Source organism: Pituophis catenifer, unplaced genomic scaffold (genome assembly GCF_029215685.1).
Source record: "Pituophis catenifer annectens isolate HBS135680 unplaced genomic scaffold, rPitCat1.0.hap2 SCAF_2, whole genome shotgun sequence".
Taxonomy (NCBI): Eukaryota; Metazoa; Chordata; class Lepidosauria; order Squamata; family Colubridae; genus Pituophis; species Pituophis catenifer.
In genome coordinates, this window is record NW_027256882.1 from 13552715 (window position 1) to 13578029 (window position 25315).

A 25315-nucleotide genomic window follows, 5' to 3' on the forward strand; every position below is an offset into this window, starting at 1 on the left:
GGAAGGGACCTTGGAGGTCATGTAGTCCAACCCCCTCCTCCCGCAGGAGACCTGTACTAGGGATTCGAACCGCCAAACTGCCGGCCTTTCTGATCGACAAGCTCAGCCGTGTCCAAATGGAGTCAGAGACGCTGACAAAAACTTGTGGTTTTATATAAATAAATATATTTACAGTAAAAAAAAAAGGCAAGCAGGAACAGGTAAATTAATGCGGCAGGAACCACATCATGAGGTAAATGACAGGGAGCACGCCAAAAGGGCAAAAAGGCGGGAAACCAGGAAACCCCCCCCCCCTTTTCACTCAAGGCAACCAATCACAGCTCTGATTGGCTCGGGCAGTAGCCAACCCTCTTCAACCCATCAGCTATGACTATGTGTCCTGACTTGTTATGCAACCCCCACTGACTGAGGAAAGAGGCTTCTTGTGACTGAGTAGCCTCACCGACCTCCATTCCGCCTTCCACCGTTCAGTCCTATGCAGGGGTGGGTTCTACTGACCTTCACTACTGGTTTGCAATGGGATTGCGGGTGCGCGCTTGCTTTGCTCGCGCACACGCAGATCGCCAATGATGACATCTGGGGCAGTGGGCGGGGCCTCCCGCCGGTTTTACTACCGGTTCTTGCGAACCGGTCTGAACCAGGGGCAACCCACCACTGGTGCTATGGTGGAGGAGGCAGTTTCTCCTCATCCTTTCTGATCAGTCGCAGCTACAATCCTTCTCCATCCTGGGCTTCTCCCTGGGTCTGTGAGCCCTTCCAGCTGCATCTCTCCTCTTTCCTCTCCAGCCAGGTGTTCATCCACTTGTTCCTCTGAGGTTCTTGGCCTCACTTCTTCTTCCAGCCCTTCCATTCCTGGCTTTGTGGCCTCGGCATCTTCCAGACGTTCCTCCAGGTCCCACTGCAAAGTCCCCGGAGCTGGCCCTTCCTCGTTGTCTGAATAGGCAACTGGGGAAGCCATCAGAGGTGTTTTCTCTCCTTCCCTTAGCTCTGTCTTCTGCCCGCAGCAACCCTGTGGAGAAGGAAGGAGCCAAAAAGGAGTATGTACTACCCCAAAACACAAACGGAGAGAGAGGGATCTCCTAGGAAGGGATCATTAATTAATTAATTAATTAATTCATTCATTCATTCATTTTGTCAAGTACGTATTTGATAATAGAGCTTAAGTATAACATTACCTGAATACATAAAATGGGTACAAATAAAAGGAAACATTTGGACAGGGATGGTAGGCACGCTGGTGCAATTATGCACGCCCCTAATCATCCCTTCTCCCCCAGCGTTTCCTTCCTCTTGTCTCTCTTATACCTCCAGCTCATCATCACCAAGAAGCCTTTTTCCTAGACGGCCTCCAGCCCACCATCGCTTTCTCCCCCTCCCCTCCAGTCCTTCCTGGACAGAAATTTCCCATTTTCCCAGGGTGCCCCTGTTCCTCCTCCAAGCCCTTTTCCTCTCTCACTCCAGCCTTGGAGCTGGTGGGACAAAGAAGCTGAGCTTTGACAGATCTTCCCTTGTAAAGTAGTTGATCAGAGGTTCCCCAGCAGGGGGGCTGAGCCTCACAGGAGCACCAGACAGCCCACCGTCCCTCCCTGGCTGCCGTGGGAAGACTTTGTAGATGAATTCCCCCACCCCAACAATTCTGCAGGTGTTGGCACTCAGGCATTTCCAAATTTTATTGATTAAATACATTTCAGAAAACAGCGAGGCTTACCTCTGATGTACTTTTGGGCTGGAGCACTGCCTGCGATTGGATCTCATCTTCTGTGCAATAAATTAGGGGAGAATTTTCTAGATCACGGCGATGAAAGCGAATTGTCTCATCCTGATGCAAAATTTCCCTGCATCCCAGCCAGTTGCCTGATATAGGGCAAAAAGAGAAGATAGTTTTATTTCTGGGGCAGCCGCTTCCTGCCTGGGGTGCATATAAGCTGAAGATCTCCAAGGACCCAGATGGTACAGCTGTCTGGATTTTAAGCCAGCATCTTGATTTGCTTCTTATGGATGAAAGGCAAAATTGATGGCTGCCTAGAGGTGCTGAACATGGGGAACTGGAAGGGACATCCCTGAGGGTGTTAAGAAATAATCGAGTTGAAACTCTCCATGTTCCTATTAAGAGTTCATATGGGACATCAGAGTCCTATTTTCCACCACCACTGAAGCCATTCAAAGCTGAGCAGCAGGGCTGTTCCCAAGAGGACCATCATTGCTTAATAGTAATTGATGGTGAGCAACCATCAATTACTTTTAAGCAATGATGCTAAACCTCTCGCAATCCTGTCATTGGTACAAGACAGATGGTGTTCCCCACATATTCCAGACATGGTAGCTCTTAATCCAACTCTTGTCTTGCTTTGTACTCCAAACCCCCAATCCCAATCCAGCAAGATCTAAGTACCAGTAACCTTGTCTGATCTTGGCAAGGTCTGACTGGCTTAGTACCGTACTTCCATCTGAGACCGGCAAGCAAGCACGCAAGACAAATTGCAAGCAAGTCGAAAGGCTCATTCTAGAGAAGAGAATTGGCAAAGCACTTCCGTCTTGTTGCTGAGAAAGTTACATGGATGTGTTGAGACCTCCACTTGGTGAAGCTCAATTTCTAGACACTTTCTCATCCTTTTCCCCTCTCATATCTCTTCTTCTGAGTAGGAGCCAAGCAAGCAGTGGCTCCTTCCACCACTGGACCTTCCTCCCTATCCTCAGGTGTAATTGTGAGCAGGGGAAGAGGACAGGAGGCCCCCTCCCCCTTTACCAGGGGCGGGTTCTAAATTTTTTTACTACCGATTCTGTGGGCGTGGCTTATTTTGTGGGCGTGACTTGATGGTCATGTGACAATTATTTAGGATTTAGCAGAGGTGTTATGTAAATAGGTTTGTTTGGCGGGAAGTTTGAATTAACTGACCCTCAGCTGATTGGCTGACCACCACAGCTGCAAGGTATATAAAGGGAGCTGGCTCCCCTGGTCAGTTGCTGGAGTCTCACCATATAATAAAGAGCTATTGTCACTAACTACTCTGGCTTGCTGTGTCCTCATTCACCCCACTTAACATTGGCGACGAAGGTGGGATCTTGAGGCCAGAAGCAGAGGAGAGCTGAAGCCACACTCGAGAGAAAGAGCTGAAGCCACGTTCAGAGAAGGGACCAGAGACCGCAACCGAATCCAGCCAGGCGAGCGAGCGGAGCACAGGAGAATCCCCGAAACGATGTCTGCCTACACCCCGCCAGCGCCTTTCGACCCCAAGGAAGAGAAGTGGGGATCCTACATGTCTCGGTTCGAGTGCTTCATGGTGGCAAACGACATGCAAGGGCTACCGGACGTTCGGAAGAAAGCCTTGTTCCTGAGCCACTGTGGGCCAAGGGTCTTCGACACAGCCGAAGCATTGTCGGAGCCGAATTCGGTCCACAACATCTCCTGGTCGACGCTACAGACCCTGCTGAAAGACCACTATGCACCAACGCCATCGAAGTACGTCCAACGCTATGAATTCCGGCAACGGCTACAGCAGGAGGGCGAATCGATCAGCGAGTACGTCGCTGCCCTGCGTAAGGCCGCAACCCAATGTGAGTACCGAGACCTCGATGAGATGCTCCTAGAGCAACTAATTTGCGGAGTGAGAGATGGCCGGCTCCAGAGAAGGCTGCTTGCGAGGTCAAACCTGACCCTACTCATCGCGCTAGACGAAGCCAGAGCGCAAGAGTCGTCAGTAAAGGCCGCCGAGAGATTAAAGAGCTCCCACCTAACCAAGGCAACGCAGAAAACGGCGCCAGTGCATCGGGAGGCCGTGAGCACCGCGAGCGAGGGGGAGTCTGAGGAGGAGGTCTACCGCACCGAGCAGTCCCGCACAGCCCGGAGGGAGCCCAGAGACGGATGCGCCAGCTGCGGAGGGTCCCACTCACGACAAAACTGTAAGTTCAGGGACGCCGTTTGCCGTGCCTGCGAAAAGAGGGGCCACATCGCGAGGGTCTGCAGATCGAAGGCACACCAGAGCTACAGACCACGTGGCCAATCTGCCCAATCCGAGACGGCGCCACACCGAAGGCCCAACAGGGATGGCGGAAACCGGAAGGGCGCGAAATTCGAAGACGTTGGGGCCTACACCATACGCATCGCACAGACCTGCACCTCGCCCGGAGAAAAGACCTACACCACGGTCGAGATCGAGGGACGGGAGTGCCAGATGGAGATAGACACGGGATCACCAATATCCATCATGTCTTGGGAGAACCTGAAGAAAGTCATCCCCAGCGTACACAAGCGACAGCTCCAGCCGCAGCAACGCAGACTGAAGGACTACCAAGGGAACCGCATACCCGTCGAAGGCAGAGGCGAGTTCCAAGTCCAGTACGGGGAGTTTACCGAGAAACTGCCCCTCACCATCGTCAGCGACAACCTCCCCAGCCTCCTGGGCATGGACTGGTTCAGGGCCCTAGGCATGGGATTCACCGGAGTAAGGAACGTTCGAAGCACCCTGAAGGAAGACCTGATGCAGGAATTCCAGGACGTGTTCGACGAAAGGCTTGGCAAGTATGTGGGGACCCCGATTTCGTTTAATCTAGACCCCAATATTGCACCCATCCGTTTAAAGCCGAGGCGGGTACCATTTGCCCTGAAGCCCAAAATAGACATTGAACTGGACAAATTAATCAAACAAGGGGTGCTCGTTCCAGTCGACCACGCCAAATGGGAGACCCCAATTGTTACACCGGTCAAGCCGGACGGGTCAGTGCGCATATGCGCCGATTATAAATGCACAATAAATAAGGCCCTGCAGCAGAGCGCCTATCCAGTGCCCGTCGTTCACCACCTATTGCATTCCCTGGGCCCCGGCAAGATTTTCGCGAAACTCGATCTTGCGCGGGCGTACCAGCAGCTGCCAGTAGATGGCGCTACCGCGGAAGCACAGACTATCGTAACCCACAGAGGGGCCTTCAAGTGCACCCGCCTGCAATTCGGAGTAAGCGTGGCCCCCGGACTGTTCCAAAGTACCATGGAGCGGCTACTACAGGGGATCCCCGGGGTGGTGCCCTATTTCGATGACGTGCTCATTACCGCCGACAATGAGCACCAGCTAAGAGAAAGGCTGAGGGAGGTGTTAAGGAAATTCAGGGACGCAGGACTCAGAGTAAAACGCAATAAATGCATGATTGCAGTCCCCTCAGTCGAATTCCTTGGGTACAGGGTTGATGGCACCGGCATCCACCCCACAGAAAGCAAGATCAGGGCAATCCAAGAAGCACCCACCCCCAAAGACAAGGCAGAGCTACAAGCCTTCCTGGGACTATTAAACTTTTACGCCATCTTCCTAAAAGACAAGGCAACAGTGGCAGAACCCCTACATAAACTGTTAACCAAAAAAGCCACCTGGAATTGGGGGAAGGCTGAAGACAGGGCATTCGCCGGCATTAAAAAACTGCTGTCAGCCGAGAGTTTTTTAATTCAGTACAACGCAACGCTTCCCCTTGTTCTAGCATGTGACGCGTCCCCGTTCGGGGTGGGAGCCGTCCTGAGCCACAGACTCCCGAATGGCCTAGAGGCGCCCATCGCATACTACTCCCGAACCCTATCAAGTGCCGAGCGAAATTACAGCCAGCTCGACAAAGAGGCCCTAGCCGCCGTTTCGGGAGTAAAGAAATTCCACGAGTACTTGTTCGGGAGAGACTTTGAATTGATCACAGATCATCGACCGCTCCTGGGTCTCCTCGCGGGAGATCGACCAACCCCGGCAGCACTTTCGCCCAGGATGACACGCTGGGCCATTTTCCTCGCAGCATACTCTTATCGCCTGGTACACCGACCAGGGGCGGACATGGGCAACGCGGACGCACTCAGCCAATGCCCACTACCCGACAGTTTAGAAGACCCCACACCCGGCATCCCCATCCTGCTGATAGACGTTTTGGACTCTGGGCCCATCACATCAGCCGAGGTTGCGAGAGCCTCAACCAAAGACCACGTGATCCGGACAGTCGCAAGTTGGGTTATGAGGGGGTGGCCGGAAAGGATTGGGAGCGGGGAATTTAAACCATTCGCGGGAAAACGGGACGAGTTGACAATGCAAGGGGGTTGTTTACTATGGGGCGATCGGGTTGTTATTCCTTCACGCTTAAAGGAAAAGGTTCTAACGTTGTTGCATGAGGGGCACCCCGGGATTGTAAGAATGAAGGGGCTAGCCAGGAGCTACGTCTGGTGGCCCAGCATGGATGCAGACATTACCGAGTGGGTGGGGAAATGCCAGCCCTGCCAAGAGTCCAGATCAGACCCGCCAACGGCACCCGTGAGAGAGTGGGAAAGACCCCAGGGACCCTGGTCCAGAATACATATTGATTTTGCAGGCCCCTTCCATGGACAGACCTTCATGGTCATCGTAGACGCGTTCTCCAAATGGTTGGAGATCAAGCTAATGAAGGCCACTACCACCGACGCAACCATTAGAGAGCTAAGACAATTATTCGCCACACATGGGTTACCGGACATCCTAGTGTCAGATAACGGGCCACAGTTCACCGCAACACAGTTCGAGGGCTACTTAGCGGGACTTGGGATCAGACACGTCCTTTCTGCCCCGTTTCATCCGGCTAGTAACGGACAGGCTGAGAGATTTGTTAGATCAGCAAAGGAGGCCCTTTCACGCTTAAGCCCCGGGGACTGGCAGGAAAGGGTAGACAAGTTCCTACTAGCCCAGCACTCCACACCCTGCACAGCCACAGGCCGAAGTCCGGCCGAACTATTAATGGGGCGGAAACTCCGGGGAATACTAGATAGACTCAACCCCAACTACTCCCCAGAGGTATTCAAGGGGGGGGGAGAGGAAACTTAGAGAGTTCACCATAGGAACACCGGTACACGCCAGAAACTATGGACAGGGCCCACTCTGGGAGGCAGGAACAATCACAGAAATCACAGGCCCCAAGTCATACCGGGTAGACATGGGGGACGGGAGAGTTTGGCGCAGACACATTGACCAAATAAGAAAACGGGTAACCACAAACACAGACGAGACATTAGACGACCCCATCTCCGACCACGACTACCAACCAGAGGCACAAACCACTAGCCCGAATAGAGCGGAGGACTTAGCTGAGGATTCTGGTATCCAGCGCCGCCCCATCGAGGTAGTCCCAGCAGCCGAAGAAGTCGCCGCCCACGAGGAGTTTCCGGAGGCCTCATTGGCGGAGCAGGGAGAAACAGAAAGTCCCTCTGACCTGCTCGACGCCGCCCCTCCGACTGAACTGCGCAGGTCAACTAGGGCTCGTACACGCCCTAGTCACCTGAGAGACTTTGTATGCAAATAACACCCCAAGTGACTTCTGGGAGGGGAGGAGTGTTATGTAAATAGGTTTGTTTGGCGGGAAGTTTGAATTAACTGACCCTCAGCTGATTGGCTGACCACCACAGCTGCAAGGTATATAAAGGGAGCTGGCTCCCCTGGTCAGTTGCTGGAGTCTCACCATATAATAAAGAGCTATTGTCACTAACTACTCTGGCTTGCTGTGTCCTCATTCACCCCACTTAACAAGAGGTATTGGTCTACCAGGCTGTACCGATCTACTCATGTATTTTTGCAGTCACTGATCTACTCATGTATTTTTGCAGGCACCGGTCTACTCATTTGTTTTCTTTTATTTTGTTGCATTTGTCGCATTTTTAACACTGATCAGTTGTAGGGCGGCCCTTTGAAGCCCCAAGGCAAGAGTTTAAACAGTTTTTTTTCCCTCTAGTCATCAGCTGGGACTCAGGAGGCAGCAATAGATTGGGAGTGGGGCCAAATAAAAGGTAAGATTAACATGGGGAGTGGGGGGGGCAGGGAGGGGTGTGGGGTGTGGGGGGTCAGAACCGGTTCGGTGACATCATATCATCACCGCTACTGGCTCGGCAGAACCGGGAGGAACCCACCACTGCCCTTTACCTCCATCAGAGCTTTCCTGAAGGTCTCTCTTGCTAGGTGAGCTGGCACCAGGATCTTCTTCAGGGCAGGATTATGGTTTTCTGGCCCTTCAGAAATTATTAATGGGACTTCCCTTTGATTCCAGAGCCCCTGATATTTGTTCCTCTGAGGTAAATCCACTGAGGCCAAAAGGCTCCCTCCCATTTAACAAATGCAGAACGTTTTTGAGATTTACAGAAAGTGGGAAAATGGGTGGATAAATTATTGTATCTTTCTGTCCAAAATGCTGTTTGTGGGGAAGGGTCTTGTGGAGGTCCTGGCTGAAACTCTTAGGGAGGCCACATCATCTCAGTCAATACAGAAATACGGCAAGGGTAGGGGGGTGTCAGTGGATGAGTTTCACTTACAGCTTCGATAGAGAATCCAAATTCCCGCAGTTATGGCAGCCACAATTCCCACAGTGATCCACGACAATCTAGCTAAAGAAGGAGAAACATGGTTCCGATTAGACAGGTGCTGAATTTCCTGAAGTGGAGATGCTGAGCAACGGAAGCAGTTTTCAACCTGAACTGGCTTCCAGGCAGCGTCTCCACTTCTGAAGGAAGCCCCCCTCGCTTCCAAGGCTGAAGAGGGAAGAGGGAGTGGCCTTGAAGGGATGAAAGAAGGGCCACAACCAAGGCAGGTAAATGGTGCTTCAGAATGGGTCAAACAGGTCCTCCCTCTAGTTCACCTGGAGATAAGAGGAGGAAGGCGGAAGCACTTTCAGATTGATAGATTATACCTGACATTGGTTTCCTATTCTGGTCTACCTTGTTGGGCTGACAAAGGCTCAGACTCCCCTGCAGTGAATGACTTGGTATTAAATGACTTGGTGTTAAACCAGCCAGGGGCCTGGTGGCACAGCTGGCTAATAGCCTGTTATTAACATCAGCTGCCTGCAATTACGGCAAGTTCAAATCCCACCAGGCTCAAGGTTGACTCAGCCTTCCATCCTTTCTAAGGTAGGTAAATTGAGGACCCAGTTTGTGGGGGCAATAAGCTGACTTTGTATAAATATACAAAAGGATGAAGGCTATTGCTTAATGCATTGTAAGCCGCCCTGAGTCTCCGGAGAAGGGCGGCATATAAATCAATTTTTTTAAAAAAAAATGTCACATCAGATAATTCTACCAGAAAGCAAAACATTGTTTCATATCATATCTTTGTTATGTGTGTTGGACCTAGTGTTTGAGTGTTAAGTGAATTTCGTTGTATGGGTATACTGTGTATACATGTACAACGACAATAAAGTTATTGTTTATTATTGATCTCTCATGTCTTCAATCTACATATTAACAGAATAACAGAGTTGGAAGGGACCTTGGAGGTCTTCTAGTCCAGCCCCCTGTTCAGGCAGGAAACCCTCTACCATTTCAGACAAATGGTGGTCCAATCTCTTCTTGAAAACTTCCAGTGTTGGAGCATCCACAACATTCTGGAGGCAAGTTGTTCCACTGATTAATTGTTCCATCAGGAAATTTCTCCTTAGTTTATTTATTTATTTTATTAAATTTTTATACCGCCCTTCTCCTGCTGGACTCAGGGCGGTGCACAGCCTAGAATAAAAAACATCCCAATACAAAATTTTAAATTTTAAAAGAATTAAACAAATGTTGGTCCAAAATTTAAAACCTCCCGACTAATCCATTTACAATTAAAAATATCTGAGGGGGGGGGGGGTTATGCCAGCCCAGCTTGATGAAATAGAAGTTTTGAGGGCACGGCGAAAAGCAGGGAGATCTGGTATCCTACGTATCTCCGGGGGCAGGTCGTTCCAGAGGGCAGGTGCTGCCACAGAGAAGGCCTTCCCCCTGGGGGTCGCCAGCCGACATTGCCCGGCTGACGGCACCCTGAGGAGTCCCTCTCTGTGGGAGTGAACTGGCTGATGGGAGGCTATCGGCGGCAGAAGGCGGTCCCGTAAGTTCTGGGTCAGGGGTGTCAAACTCAATTTCATTGAGGGCCACATCAGGATTGTGTTTGACCTTGGGGGGGCTAGTGTGGGCGTGGTCAGCTCAATGTCAATTGGGTCGGGGGTACCTGTGGTGGCCCTGGCGGGGCTGGTGGGGATCCATTAGTGGAGGAAGGCAAGACCAAGGAAAGGGCCAAACCCTTGTCCTCCAGAGGAGCTTTGCCGTCCCTCTCAGGTCACGTGGAGGACCCCCGGATGGTGGTGCAGGCTGTCCAGGGCCCTAGGCATCCAAAGGCAAGTGCCCAGCCCGGCCCTCGAGCTCCCAGGGCACCGGGACCCCACAGCCCAGCCTTTCTCGAGGGGGTGGCTGGCTGCATTTACCTCCTCCCCGAGGTTGCTGCTTGCTTTCCTTAGTCATGTTGTTCATGGTGTTTGCGGGAGGGCAAAGTGTGTGGGTGGGAGGGAGGCCCACTCCCTCTCCATGCGAGGAGAGCCGGCTTTGTAACCAAAGCATCCTCAGTGATAGGATGGGAGACCACCAGGAGAGGTCAGGAGGAGGAGACAAGGGGATGGCGAAAGGGCAGCAGGGCTGCTGGTGCTAAGGCAGGACTTCCCTCAGACCCTCCCTCTGTCAGCATTCTGATGCTGCCATAAAAAGACGAGGCTTGACTTTTCACCTACTTATTTTCTCTGTAGATAATATCCCCTAGGAGATGGGATGGGAGGGGGGAACATTCCTGTGGGATGAGGTCAGAAGCTGGGGAGACTGACTTGGAAGATGGCCAATGAGAAGATGAGAATTGGGGAACAGAAAGGGAAGGGTTTGGGGGTCAGAGGGTTAGTATCGGCTATGACGAAGTCGGGGCCAGATCTGTCATACTCAGTAAATGGAATACTTCAGCAAAGATTGTTTGGGAGTGCAAATTTATTTGAGATGACATCAAAACCTGACACCCTCCCTCTCATTATAATCTTCCTTCCTTCCTTCCTTCCTTCCTTCCTTCCTTCCTTCCTTCCTTCCTTCCTTCCTTCCTTCCTTCCCTTTTCTTTCTTCTTCCTTCCCCTCTTTCCTTCTTTTTCCTTCCTTGCTCTCTTCCCATCTTCCTTTCTTTTTCTTTGTCTTTCCTCTTTCCCTTTCTCCTTTCCTGTCCCTTCTTGGATGCTCAAATGCAAAAGGGAAAATATGTTTTGATGCCTCCTTGGCCTTGTTATCAAATGCCACTTTTGCTGGTAGTTGGTTTGGCTAAGCACTCTGCCAGAGAAAAGGGAGCTCGGGAGGGGCACAGGAAGCCCTCCCAAGCTCCGTTGTTGGTTGCGACGACCTGCTCCAGCACGCTACCAGCAAAAATGGAGCTTGGGAAGGACAGGCCGAGGCACCACAGGCTGGTCCTTCACTGTTTCCAGGGTAACCACATGGGCCAGATGTAAGCACCCCGCGGCCTGGATCCGGCCCCCGAGCCTTGAGTTTGACACCCCTGTTCTAGGTTGTTTCTCTCCTTGATTAGTTTCCACCCATTGCTTCTTGTTCTACCCTCAGGTGCTTTGGAGAATAGCTTGACTTCCTCTTCTTTGTGGTAACCCCTGAGATATTGAAACACTGCTATCATGTCTCCCCTAGTCCTTCTCTTCATTAAACTAGACATACCCAGTTCCAGCAACTCTTCTTCATATGTTTTAGCTTCCAGTCCCCTAATCCTCTTTGTTGCTCTTCTCTGCACTCTTTCTAGAGTCTCCACCTCTGTTTTACAACATGGCGGCCAAAACTGGATGCAGTATTCCAAGTGTGGCCTTACCAAGGCATAATAGAGTGGTACTAACACTTCACGTGATCTTGATTCTATCCCTCTGTTTATTCAGCCTAGGACTGTGTTGGCTTTTTTGGCAGCTGCAGCACACGGCTGGCTCATATTTAAGTGTCCACTACAACTCCAAGATCCCTCTCACAGTTACTACTATTGAGCAAGGTACCACATATATGGTACCTGTGCATTTTGTTTTTCTTCCCTAAATGTACAACCTTGCTTTTTTCACTGTTGAATTTCATTTTGTTAGACAGCACCCAATGTTCAAGTCTGTCAAGATCCTTCTGTATCTATTCTGGAGTGTTGGCTATTCCTGCCAGTTTGGTGTCATCTGCAAATTTGATGAGTTCCCCATCTATCCCCTCGTCCAAATCATTGATGAACATGTTGAAGAGCACTGGGCCTAAAACAGAGCCTTGGGGTATCTCACTGCATACTTCCTTCCATGTAGATGCAGTTCCATTGAGGACTACACGCTGAGTGCAGTTGGTCAGCCAGTTACGAATCCATCTGGTGGTGATGCTGTCTAACCCACATTTTCCTATTTTATGAAGTAATAGATGGTGGTCTACATTATCAAATGCCTTACTGATATTGCATTGTATCATTTTGCATCATATTGTATTGTACTATATTGGATCATATCATATTTTCATACCTTTGTTCTTAGGTTTCCACTTCCAACTCCACTGTCAAAAATGACTTTTTACCATCACTAAATAGAGGACTGAATTTCCTGTTCTCTATCTGAAAACTTTAGGTGACGTAACAGAAAAAATATTCAACATTTGTGAACAATCTACTTAGGCATTGATTTCCATTTATTTAATTAAATTTGCATGCTGCCCATTTCACCAAGAGGTGACATGTCATATAACCACCGGCTTCTCACCTGTGTCCTCCTTCCAGGCCAAGACCAGGGGTTCCTGCAAGCCCTCGTGTTCCAGGTGACATTGAAAATGGTTCCTCTCCTTGGGGTCGATCTCAATGCTGAGCCAGACATAGTAGGTCCCGTCTGAATTGGGAGCCACGTTCCTATGGAGGGTCTCATACCTGACCACCTTTCTTTTCCTCCTCCAGGTGACCTGGATCTCCTTGGGGTGGAAGCCAAAGGCCTGGCAGATGAGGGTCTCCAGGCTGTCATTAATCATCTTGTGGGTCACCTTCCCCAGTGGGGGCTCTGCAGAAACAGCAACACCAAAGTTAACAGGATTTTCTAGACTTTATGTCAAGATGATTTAATTCACAGGGAAGGTCTTATTTCCCTCTGCTCCATCTCCTCCTCTGGGAACTTCAAAAATGGGGGAATTGAACTCTTTAGACTTATTTTTGAAGGAAATTCATAGACCTTGGGGTAACATTCCCACTCTGATCAAAATAATTCCAATGCTTGGGCTTTGATTCCACTTTGACATCTTAGAATTGAGTTTGTTTAAGTTGTTCCAGATGGAAATCAGAAAGAGAATCAGCTTTTGGGTCTGCCCCAAATGCAGACTGCAAAAATTAGATTTCCTCATAAAAATGGAAGTGGATCTCAGCATTGATATCTTGCTCCTTTGGTTTCCTTTTCTTTTCCTTTGAATATTTTTTTTTTGGATGGGGGGAGGGCTTGGAGATTGTTTTCCCCACTGTAAATGTCCCTACTTCGTTTTGGTAAATTCCCAGATCTCTTTCTGCCAGGCACGTGAAGGGTGGCTTGGCTGTGCAGGGCAGAAAACATGAGAAGGGGAAGATGAAGATGCCTAGGAAAAAAAATTGCACAACCAGAGCTCATTTGGCCACTCACCTGTCTTCTTCAGAGCCTCCTTCTGATAGGACAGGTATGTCTGTAGCCACTCAATGCAGGTCTCCTCCAGGAAGTCTTTATTTCCCTGGGACCACACTGGATCTTCCTCCCACTTCTCCTTGATCGTCTGGGCCTGGGGCTGAGCTGCCACCCATCTGTGAGTCTCCTTGTCGAAGCTGATGAAGTCCATCCCATCGTAGCCATAATGCAAAAACCCTCCTTTGCTCCCGTCTTCCCTGAGCTCACAGCCCAAAATCACCTGCCAGGTGTGAAGCCCTGAAACACACAAAGAGGAAGTGAGAATAGTCCTGAGTTCCTCTCCCTAGAGACACCCCCCCCCAAAGAATTTACTTCCCCCCCATCCCACCAGGGGAGGGAAAACGGATCTTGCCTCCCCTCTTTCTTTCAATGGCAGGAGGTCTTTTCTGTGATCTGGGGCTACACTTAGTTCTTTTGATATGGAGCTAGAAGATCATGAAGACCATGAGAGAGAAGATCTTGGGGAGGGGAGGCGGTTTCCTTTGCAGGAAAGGATATCCCATCCTCCTGCTCCTTACAGCCATTGGTGGTCAAAGGCAGAAACAATATTGTCCTTTCCTGGGATGGGGCTCATCTCAACCCACCCAAGATCCCAGCCTCCCACTTTCTATTCTTTGCCTGCTTGCCTTTTTTCCCAATAACCCAAGTGAGAAGATGTGGGAAAGTGAGATTTGAGGGGGAATTCAGGCCTTGAAGGCAGTTCTGCCTCTGCTCACCTCCAGTCTGGGGGTTGAGTTTTGATAACCACTCCAAGTCACCTCTGAACATCCTCTCAGGTGTCTTCACCTCCGCCGCCTCCATCCAGGGCACCAGAGGAACCATCCTCCTGGTGGGGCTGTCATATCTAGCAATGGGCTGGTCATCCAGGTGGACCATGGAGAAGAACTGGGGCAGCCCCTGGCTGGGCTCTGACACCTTCAGGTAGGAATAGCACAGGGAGTGCCTGGAGGAGCCTGGAAGGGGAAGAAGGGGAAGGATAGGATCTGCAGCTCTAGCTCCTCCCTCGATGCTATCATGAAATAATATCAGCTTCAACCACAACAATACACAAGCAAATAATAGATACAAACTCAAGGTAAACTGTTCCAAACTCGATTGCAGAAAATATGACTTCAGCAACAGAGTGGTCAATGCTTGGAATGCACTACCTGACTCTGTAGTTTCTTCCCCAAACCCCCAAAACTTTAACCTTAGACTGTCTACTGTTGACCTCACCCCATTCCTAAGAGGTCTATAAGGGGTGTGCATAAGCGCACCAGCGTGCCTACCATCCCTGTCCTAATATTCCTTTTTACTTACTCTTTTCATGTATTCAAATTATGTCTATACTTTTACCTGTTATCTTATATTTATTTATTTATTTATTTATTTATTTATTTATTTATTTATTTATTTATTTATTTATTTATTTATTTATTTTATGTAATTTATATGCCGCCCTTCTCCCGAAGGACTCAGGGCGGCTTACAAAGAATAAAATTCAACAATTTAAATGTAAATGTAAATTAAAAACCAGTTAAAATTAATTAAAATTATTACAATGTAAAAGCCCGCATTCTGGACTAGCTGAAGCCTCCGGGTGCATCCCAAGGGCAGCCCCATGTAGAGGGCGTTACAGTAGTCCAACTGAGAAGTAACAAGGGCATGAGTGACCATGGTGAGGGCATCCTGGTCTAGGAAAGGGCGCAAATGGCGCACCAGGCGTACTTGTGCAAAGGCCCCCCTGGTTACGGCCATCAAATGATCGTCTAGCGACAGCCATGAATCCAGGAAGACACCCAGATTGCGAACCCTTTCTGAGGGAGTAAGTACCTCCCCTCCTATCACAAGTGATGGGGCCACTAGGTCACGGGATGCCGGTATCCATAGACACTCCGTCTTGGATGGGTTGAGTCTGAGTCTGTTTCTTCCCATCCAGGCTTGACAAATAAAACTTATGATGATTATGATGATGAAAAGCAGCTTTCAAACAGGAGACCAACTGTTTGCTGTACTTTGGAGGATTCCAGTCATGGGATTAAGCCTGAAAGAAGTTCTCAAGCAACTCTTGGCTGACTTTGGAAACAGCTGGGCACATCTGGTGAGGGGTCCCTCCGAATTCACCCAGCTGCTTGTGGATCTGACCCCATTGGACCCTATACGCCCTCTGCCTGAAGGACCAGCCAGATAGAAGCTGCTTGGAGCTTCACAGCAGAGTACGGAGTATGGAGACTTCGGACTACCAGGCCTAGAAAGTCCCTTCATATCGAGATTTTTCTCTTCAAGGAGGAGCTGATTGGCGGCTCAGCCTTTGCCCGACTGGAGGTGGGGATAGGGAGGAGGAGGAGGAGGAGGAGGAGTCGACCTGACTGGTAAACTTTCTCTCGTGACTTTCACTCCTTGCTTAGAAATTTACTTAGCATTGAGAACAAATTAAACTCCAAATGTTATTGTCGCACGAATGAGCCACGAATTATTCAAGCCTTCCCTGTATTGTGGGCAGGGCCGGATTTAGATGAAAAGAGGCCCTAGGCTATTCCACTTATGAGGCCCTTTCACCTATAGTGAAAGTGTAATTTTAATTTTGCTAACAATTTGAATGTAGGCCCCTCTTGATCTTGAGGCCCTAGGCTGAAGCCTAGTTAGCCTATAGGAAAATCCGGCCCTGATTGTGGGTATGTCCCCCGCTCATAAGTTGATAACAGGAAATAAAAATTAAAAAAAAAAACAGAGGAAGGCAAATTTAACCGAAGGAGATGCTGCTGGGGAGACTTTGAATCTGAACGTTCGCCGGTCGCTTTTTACTTCCTTCTTCAAATACAAAGAGGAATGGAATACAATTAGAATACCAAAAGCTCTTGAACGAGGCTGAGCGAAGGACGAGGGAAGGGGGACGTTTCCTGCGGGGAAGGGAACTTGCCACGGAGGGTGAAAAGTGGGGGAGAGACCCAGGCAGGACACGCGTCTTCCCCCCCTCCCTCTTTTCGCTGCCTCCCACCGGTTGCAACCCCTTCCAGAAACTCACCGCAGCGGCTCCTCGGCACGAAGGACCCCAGCCCAGCCCACAGGAGCAAGAGGGGCGCCCGGGGCAGAGGCATCGCCCTCCGACCACACGTCCCTCCGCACCTGCGACCGAAGACTCCAGTTGGCACCCAGAGACTGAAAGAGCCGCCAACTAGTGCCAGGAAGAGTAGCAAACTCCGCCTCTACTGGTGTGGATCTTTTCTCTGTGAAAGGAGGAGGAGGAGGAGGAGGAGGAGACTGAGGCAGGTCATCTGCTCTCCCCAGGTAAGGAGGCCAATTGGGGAAGGGGCTTAGATTCTTCTCTCCATTGAAATCTGCCCCCTCCCACTGTCAGGGCCATCCAGACTTTGAGAAGTCCTCCTGGTTAAAATCCTGGCCAGGGATGTTTTTGCCCAGATTTGGCTGCTGCACCATGTGCCCCCCTTTTTTTGAGGGAAAACCCCAGCTCCATTCTCCACATCCTTGTGATTTTCCCCCCCCCAACCTGGTTAGATTACTTTTTTTTTTTTAATTTGATTTATATGCCACCCTTCTCCGGAGACTCAGGGTGGCTTACAATGCGTTAAGCAATAGCCTTCATACTTTTGTATATTTATACAAAGTCAGCTTATTGCCCCCACAAACTGGGTCCTCATTTCACCTACCTTAGAAAGGATGGAAGGCTGAGTCAACCTTGAGCCTGGTGAGATTCGAACCTGCAGAAATTGCAGGCAGCTGTGTTAATAACAGGGTGCATTAAACCACTGTACTACCAAGGCTTACTGCCATGGGATCTCCCTTGGGCTCCCCTGGAAGACTGTGGAGAAATTACACCTGTACAGAAAAAAAAGCATCTCACACACGGACTGGTATGAGATGGTGCAAAAACATGAATTCCTACATTGGGGAGGGGGTTGCATGGCCTCCAATGGGGTCCTGAGTGCAATTCCAGGTGGGGCTTGGAAAGTAGAAAGAGAGCTGGCCAAGAGGGTCCATAGGGCCACCCCTCCAATTTTTTTTTTTATTTGATTTATATGCCGTCCTTCTCCGGAGACTCAGGGCGGCCTACAGTGTGTTAATGGGTTTTTCTGTCCTGCTGATGAGTGCAGGAGGGGAGGGGACAGAGACCCAGAAGTGGTGGTTTTCTTCAGCCCTCTGGCAAAGTCCCCCCAAGATCTGGATAGCTCCTCCAGGCATCTCCCAAGAAGTTGTTCAGTTGCTGTTCTCAACTGAACGCCTGCAGTTTCTCTCCATCTGTTGCCACTTTCATTGCTGTTCAGGAGCCTCGCTTGGTGGGGGGAAAGAGAAGGTGGCCCAAGACACAAAGTGCTTGAAGCAAAGGACATAAGGACACTTTCCATTCGCTCTCCAGCACTGAAAGAATCTTTCTCCTCCCGCTCCAATTTTAGTATAACTTCCATCTGCTGATAGCCGTCCAGTAGCCCTATTGAGGGAGACCCAGTCCTCCTGGTTGTGGAGGGACCCTCAGAACATCTCTTGGGCTACTAAAGAAACACATTTTCCACTGTTTTAATCTATAGCAGCAGTCACCAACTGGTGGTCCGCAAGAAAATTTTGGTGGTCCGCAGAAAAATTATTTGCATTTTTTATATTGCACTAAATCAGGGGTCCTCAAACTATGGCCCCTGGGACAGATACACATAATGAACGTTTGTGTTGCTGCAGAGTCTCCCCTTTCAGGGTCTTTTTGTGTGGGTTGGAGGGGGGCAGAAATTCTAACTTGGGGTCTGCTTCAGCCTCCTGGTGCAAGGCTTTGGGTGAAGGCTGGAGGGAAGTGCCACTGGTGGCGAAGAGCCGGAGAGCCTTGTTCCAATGGGACTGCATCATGGCCTGGAACTGGCTGACCATCTCAGCCCTCTGAACCTCCAGGTGCCAGTACCTGGCCTTGCACTCCCGCAGGTCTTCCCTCTGCTTGGAAAGTCTATGCTCCTAGTCCTCAGTGAGGTGCATCTGCTGAGCCTCCTTCTTGGTCAGATCCAATTTGAACTGAGTAGTTTGCCAACTCTTTCTCATGGTGGCTGCTTAGCTCCAACAACTGCTTCCTGTTAGGGCCCTAAGGAGCAGGCGAGGAATGGCGAGTACAGGCTGGCAAGGTGCCCCTCGACGTGAGTGACATTGAGTTGGCCATGTCCACCCAGTCACATGGCCATCTACCCACGCCCACCCAGCCGGTCATTAAGCAGATCATATGAGTGGTCCGCCGGATTTAAAACTATGAATTTAGTGGTCCCTGAGATCCAAAAGGTTGGGGACCCCTGATCTATAGAATTGTTTTAATAAGATAACAAAGTTACAGTATATCTCTTTATATCAACCAATTTAATCAATTCCACTCATCTAAGAACTGACTTTCCCAACACTGTGAAGTTTCCAAAAGTTCCTTTGTTGCCTCTCACCCCAGGGACCGTTTCAGCCATTATCTCCCATCCTTGGGTTAGTTTCAAGTAATTTGTTTTCTTTCCATATAGAGCGGGCATGCTCTGTATTTCTCTGATCAAACCCCTGTGTAGCTTTGATGGACTCCTGAGATGCTCCCACCTGACCTGCTCAAGATGTAAGAGATTAGTGACTCTGATCTTTCCAATAAATCACCATTCAGGCCCGTGACTCTGATCTTTCCAATAAACCACCATTCAGGCCAGTGACTCTGATCTTTCCAATAAACCACCATTCAGGCCAGTGACTCTGCTCTTTCCAATAAACCACCATTCAGGCCAGTGACTCTGATCTTTCCAATAAACCACCATTCAGGCCAGTGACTCTGATCTTTCCAATAAACCACCATTCAGGCCAGTGACTCTGATCTTTCCAATAAACCACCATTCAGACCAGTGACTCTGATCTTTCCAATAAACCACCATTCAGGCCAGTGACTCTGATCTTTCCAATAAACCACCATTCAGGCCAGTGACTCTGATCTTTCCAATAAACCACCATTCAGGCCAGTGACTCTGATCTTTCCAATAAACCACCATTCAACTCCTCTCCAGCTGGGTTGTTTCACTACCACAGTGGACAGAAAGTATGGAAGCAGAACTCACTCAATGGCTATGGAACACAATATCCTTCTGGATTGGATGAGGTTGTGGGGGTCTTATGGTGATCCCCCTCCTTTTTCCATGGTTGATTCCACTCAGCATTGGGAGGGGAGAGGTCAGTCCCAAACCTCCCGATTTCCAGGGGGTTTCAGCACTTCAGGGCTCCACAGACTCCTAGGATATGGGAGGTGGTCATTATCTCTGAATGGTTGAAAAGATACTTGGGACAACAGAGAGTGGCTGGCAAAGCTTTGGGAAGGGTGGATTACAAGGGAACAGATGGGGCAGGTAGTTTAGTAGGGACCCCTCAGTTCAGCCACTTGTCCCTTGAACTTCTTGTTTTTTTGCGTCAAATTCTTATTACTATCCTGCAAGTTGGAGATATCTGGATTCTTTTTCTCCACTTTGTGGATCCTCTTTAAAATGACCCTCCCTTCACACTGATACTAAGTTTCCCACGCCTGTTTGTTAGACTCATTCTTTAGCAGTTTTTCTTTAAATAAATGGTTTTCTTAATTGAAATATTCCTTTCTCAGGACACAGGTTCTTCACAGATTCTTTTGTCCAATTGCTCCAAGGTTTTCTGCCATATTTTTGTACCAAAAAAGTTCTGGGACTACCTGGGGAAAACTGGCATGTAAGGCCAATAATCACGCCTGACAGGTGGAAAGGAGAAAAAAAATTATTTACAAAGAATCATGCATGCAAGAGCCTGGATAGCTCAACAGACAGAGCACTGTAATTTAACCCCAGCTGTCTGCAATTAAAGTAAGATCGAATCTCACCAGGCTCAAAGTTGACTCAGCCTTCCATCCTTTCTAAGGTAGGTAAATTGAGGACCCAGTTTGTGGGGGCAATAAGCTGACTTTGCATAAATATACAAAAGTATGAAGGCTATTGCTTAACGCATTGTAAGCCGCCCTGAGTCTCCGGAGAAGGGCGGCATATAAATCAAATTAAAAAAAATAAATTCCAAAATGGGACACCTATAGTGTATTGTCTTTTCTACAGTTTTAAAATATATACATTGTCATGAACCCACACATCATGATACCCTAATCATTCAGAGAAATATCATACATACTGTACATCTTCAGTAGTCATAGTAACAGCTAAAATTTGCCTAAAGTTTCCAAGGCATGGGAAACCTTTATCTGATCAATAATATCCCTGCACTGAAAGTATCGCTAAGACACTTGCTACCAGCATCTCCTTCCCACACCTGGACAGGCATCCTTGAACAGGAAGGATGATGGTCTGACTTTCATCTATTGCAGGTCAACCAGTGGATCAAAACCATATCAACCAGTGGATAGCCCCATCAGTAGATACAGTGTATCTTGCCATTGCTAAACAACAAGCAATAAATACATCAATATACAAACAAAAAATTTGTATATATTAAAATATATTACAATTGGGCTGTTCCTGAATCAACCAGTGGATAATCACACTAGTAGATGCAGACATCACTGTGTGCTAAATTTCAATTCAATTCAGAATAGAGCTGGGAGGGACCTTGGAGGTCTTCTAATCCAACTCCAGTGGTGGGTTGCTATTGGTTCAGCCCGGTTCTACCAAATAGGTAGTAACTTTAGGAACTAGTTCTCCAAACTGGTAGTAACGGCAGCCTGGCCACACCCCCGAACCGGTCCCCCGGTCGCTGCTCGCTTGCCCACCTGACACATCCATTGGATGGTAAGCTGACCGGAGCAAAGAAGCCTCTCAGTCACCTGGCCGTGTGTTGAACCCCCCTCCCAGCCTTCACCCGCGCCTCTGTGCCATCAGCATCTCCCAAAGCCACCGCCGTTGGAGCCGCGACAGGGATGGGGGCCCGGTAAACCAGGCACCCGAAAACAGCGTGGAGGCACAGGGCAAAGGCTGGGAGGGGGGTGTAACATGTGGGAGGCTCCCCACAGTTCCTCCTGTCAGCGTCCCAGCACTGACATATAAATAAAGGGAAGAGAAGCCTGAACTTTTGCCTGCTAAATCCCTTTGAAGATCTGTCTCCTCGGAAATGGGGAGGGGGGAGACATTCCTGTGATCTGACGAAGAAGGAATCAGGAAAGTGACTTGGAAGATAGCCAATGAGAAGCAGAGAATTGGGGATCGGAAAGGGAGGGATTGGGGGGCAAAGGTCAGTACTGACCGCGAAAAGAGTCAGGATCAGATTGCTGTGCTCGAATAAAGAGAAAATTTCCTTAAAGATCGGCAGTTTGGAAGTTCATTTATTTTGAGATAGCATCGAAACCTGACACCTCTGCTTGTCTGGGCTGCAGCTGAGCCCCCTGCCCTGAGCTGGCAGAGGCCGTGCAGAGCATGGCTGGGAGCGTGCTAACCTTGCCCTCCCTGAGTGCCAGACTCTGCCGTTGCCATCGTCCCTGTTCTGCCCGGCTTGCCCCTGGCTGGCTCCATGCTCATGTGGGCTAGCATGAGCGTGGCTCTCCAGGCGCTCGGCAACAACAATGCCAAAAATTTCTCCAGTCAGCCAGCGAGAAGGAAGCTGCTTCGTGCTTTCCCTCCATTGCCCTTCCCAGCCGAAAAGCCATGGCTGGTGGGCCACGGAGACAGGGTCACCCTCTTGACTGGGGGCCTGGGTGCACCATCAGTGAAGCCACCTCTGAAGTCCAGAGGGAAGCCTTTCTCCTGCACGCTCATCTCGCGGACGGGACCCGGCCAGCCCGTCTCAGTGTGCCACCAGGAGTGCGCAATGGGGTGATCCGGCTGCAACCACGGGAAAGGCCCGTTAGAGGCGAGAACGGGCGCTTTTCAGCCAGGAAGTGCAACAGAGGGAAAGCAGAGACGACCACCGCCACCCCCCTCCATCCCGACTTGGATATGGGGCCAGAGTGTCAAAAAAAAAAAAAAAGTGTCAAAAAGTCCCAAAAATTTTAGCCACCTTTTCGGTGGGCATGGCTTGGGGGGGGGTGTCATGTGACTGAGTGCGTGAGTGACATCATGTTGGCCATGCCCAATCAGTCACGCCCCCTCCCCAGCCACACCTACAGAACAGGTAGTAAAAAATTTCAGAGCCCACCACTGATCTGGATCCTCATTTTACGGAACTCGGAAAGATGGAAGGCTGAGTCAACCTTGAGCTGGTGAGGACTGAACTGTCAAATTGCTGGCAGCCAGCAGTCAGTAGAAATAGCCTGCAGTACTGCACTCTAACCACTGGGGCTCTTGTCTGTTGTGGTGATTCTGATTTCAGAGCTGGTAGTTGGGAATTCCTGAGCTTGGCCAGAAGGTCTGGTTGGTTTCTTTTTTCTCCACTTGCTGTGGGGCCTCTTTAAAATGACCCTCCCTTCCCACCCATGGTAAGATTCCCACACCTGTTTGTTAAAGTTGTTCTTTACATTTTTATTTTATTCAAAAACTTTACAATAGATACTTTAAAAAAGACTTACAAAGAAAAAACAAAACAGGACAAAACATTTTTTAAAAATTGTGCATCAAAAAAGACAAAAATACACATACATATACAGTATAGTCCCCTCTTGTTGAATACTGATAGATGTATTACAGCAATAATAGTGCAAAACAGGCCCACATGTTTATTAGACTCAATCTTTAACATTTTATCTTTTAAATAAGTGAGCGTTCTTAACTGAGATCTTCCTTCCTCAGGAAACTGGTTCTCCACACATCCTTTTGCCCAATCTCTCTTTTTATTGAAAAAGTTTTTCAAATACAGATTTCCCCCCCTTTTTTTCCCCTCCTCCTCCCTAACCCCCCCTCACCCTCCCCCCCCATGGCTTCTCCAAAAATAAAATCCAGATTGATATCAAATTATATAATATTTTACCATCCTTTTACACCACCCCCTACATGCTAACCATTTCTTTCTAACATTGTTATTATATCCCCCCTATACTATACATTTCAAAGCAACCTTCAGCTATAAAACTATATAATAAATCCTAATTTGACATTTACTCAACTCATAATCTACCCATTTCCTCCCCCATGCATATATCTCCTAATTCAAATCTTTTACGTATATTTATATCTAAACATAACATCCCTTTTCCTAAACTAAACAATCAGTAACCTAACCCATCTCCACCCATTTTCCTACAGGTCTACCATACATAATATTTTTAATATATTTGTTCTTCTGCCCACACCACACAACTAAAAAATGTTTCCATATATGAATAAAATCCTCAAATGACTTTAAATTTATAATCCATATAGTGTCTTCTGTAACGTCTTTCAACTAGATTATTAATTCCATCGCCCATGTTAGGGTAACATCAGGTTCAGCTTCCAACAGTATATTCAGTATCTTCCATTACCATCTGCCCCCATCAATAGTAAGTATTTTCATATATAAAAAACCACCCGAGTAACTTTATATTTATATTCCATATGGTATCTTCTGTAGTGTCTTTTATCTAGATTATTAATTCCAACCACCACATTGGGGTAACAACCAGATCTTCTGCATGCCCCAATCCCATAGTTCTCTTGCCTTATAACTCAGCATATACGTAATCCATTTTTCAAAGAGTCCAAAATAGAAAGTTCCAATCCACTCAATCAGAGGCCATCTTCCACATCCCAAAAGCACCAGCACTGCAGAGATCTGTTAGTCTTCTCAAAATAATATAAGTCAATAATTTGCCTCAATTATATTTTCATATATCAGCCATCTATAAATCCCACTTATTATATTTAATCGTCTCTTCCATAACTGGCATTAGACTGTTGTTTAGTTTAACATTTTTTAGTTTTGTAGAACCTGCTTCTTCTTTTCTTAACTTTTTGTGGTTTAGATCTCCATCCTAGTTGCCTTTCTAAGACTTGTATATCAGCTGATTGAGTTCCATGCTGGTCTGTAACTTGATAAGACATCTCATTAGAATCCAAAGCCGCCTCTCTTATATTTATAAGTAATCCAGCTATAACCTCTGAAGGAGAATCCAAAAGCGGCTCGTCCAAAAAGGCCTCTGTAACTTGTTGTTTTTCCATAACCTCCATCTCTATCTGCTTAGCCTGAGTTTCAATCTCTTGTTCATTTTGCTTTTCTTTATTCCCCTCCTGTGTTCCTGACACTGATGGCATACGTGGAGATGTTGGATCCATTTTAAAAACCTTGTAGTAAAATTCTTCCGCTTTTTCAACAGTATTTAATTGATATCTTTCTCCTTGGTATCTCAATATGCTTAATGCATTGTAAGCCGCCCTGAGTCTCCAGAGAAGGGTGGCATATAAATCGAACCAATAAATAAATAAATAAATAAATAAATAAATAAATAAATAAATAAGTAAGTAAGTAAGTAAGTAAGTAAGTAAGCAAATAAATAATAAATAAATAAATAAATAAATAAATAAATAAATAAATAAATAAATAAATAAATAAATATTATACCAACTGGAGCATCCCACCTAAATGGGATGTTTTGTTTTTTCAGATTATCATACTTTCGTTGTACCAACTCTTTAATTTCCTGCCGGAATTTTTCAAGATTCTGGTTCACAATCTCATCATGTCTTGCCATCTCCTCCAAAACAAATTCCTTTAGGTCTTTAGAGCCATTCTTCTGAATCTGCCAGCTCAAAACTTGCTCATATGATTTGTAGATGGGGGAACCCCCCCCCCCACAGCTTGGTTGTCTGGCTTTATCTGTTTTAACGCCATCCTGCCACACAAACAAACTCTTTTTTTTAAAAAAAAAAAAGGACTTTCCTCCAAACAGTATCAATATCAAGTCTCTAAGAAGGAAGAAACTTAAAATAGAAATTTTTCTCTTCAATTCTAGCCAGCGCTATTGCTTCAGATACTTTGTAGCATATTAAGCTATTCAAATGGAAGG

At 48.0% G+C, this 25315-nt stretch overlaps 1 protein-coding gene across 1 annotated transcript; it reads right to left on the bottom strand.

Annotated features, from left to right (window-relative positions):
* Positions 1-185: 185 nt before the first annotated feature.
* On the bottom strand, positions 186-16533 carry LOC139311766 (major histocompatibility complex class I-related gene protein-like). The gene is made up of 7 exons (XM_070936269.1): positions 16460-16533; positions 14172-14408; positions 13417-13692; positions 12523-12810; positions 8288-8359; positions 1709-1854; positions 186-1009 (listed from the first exon to the last, which is right to left on the bottom strand). Exons 1-7 carry the CDS (start codon positions 16530-16532, stop codon positions 686-688), a joined length of 1416 nt encoding a protein of 471 aa, XP_070792370.1. The 5' UTR covers position 16533; the 3' UTR covers positions 186-685.
* Positions 16534-25315: the final 8782 nt, after the last annotated feature.

Excerpts from the sequence above, each read along its gene's own strand:
- LOC139311766 (XM_070936269.1), bottom strand. The coding sequence starts at position 16,532 with ATGCCTCTGCCCCGGGCGCCCCTCTTGCTCCTGTGGGCTGGGCTGGGG. Across the intron at positions 12,811-13,416 it reads GGAGGCTCTGAAGAAGACAG|AGCCCCCACTGGGGAAGGTG; the intron begins GTGAGTGGCCAA and ends CTGTTTCTGCAG. Across the intron at positions 8,360-12,522 it reads GGCCTGGAAGGAGGACACAG|CTAGATTGTCGTGGATCACT; the intron begins GTGAGAAGCCGG and ends CTCCTTCTTTAG.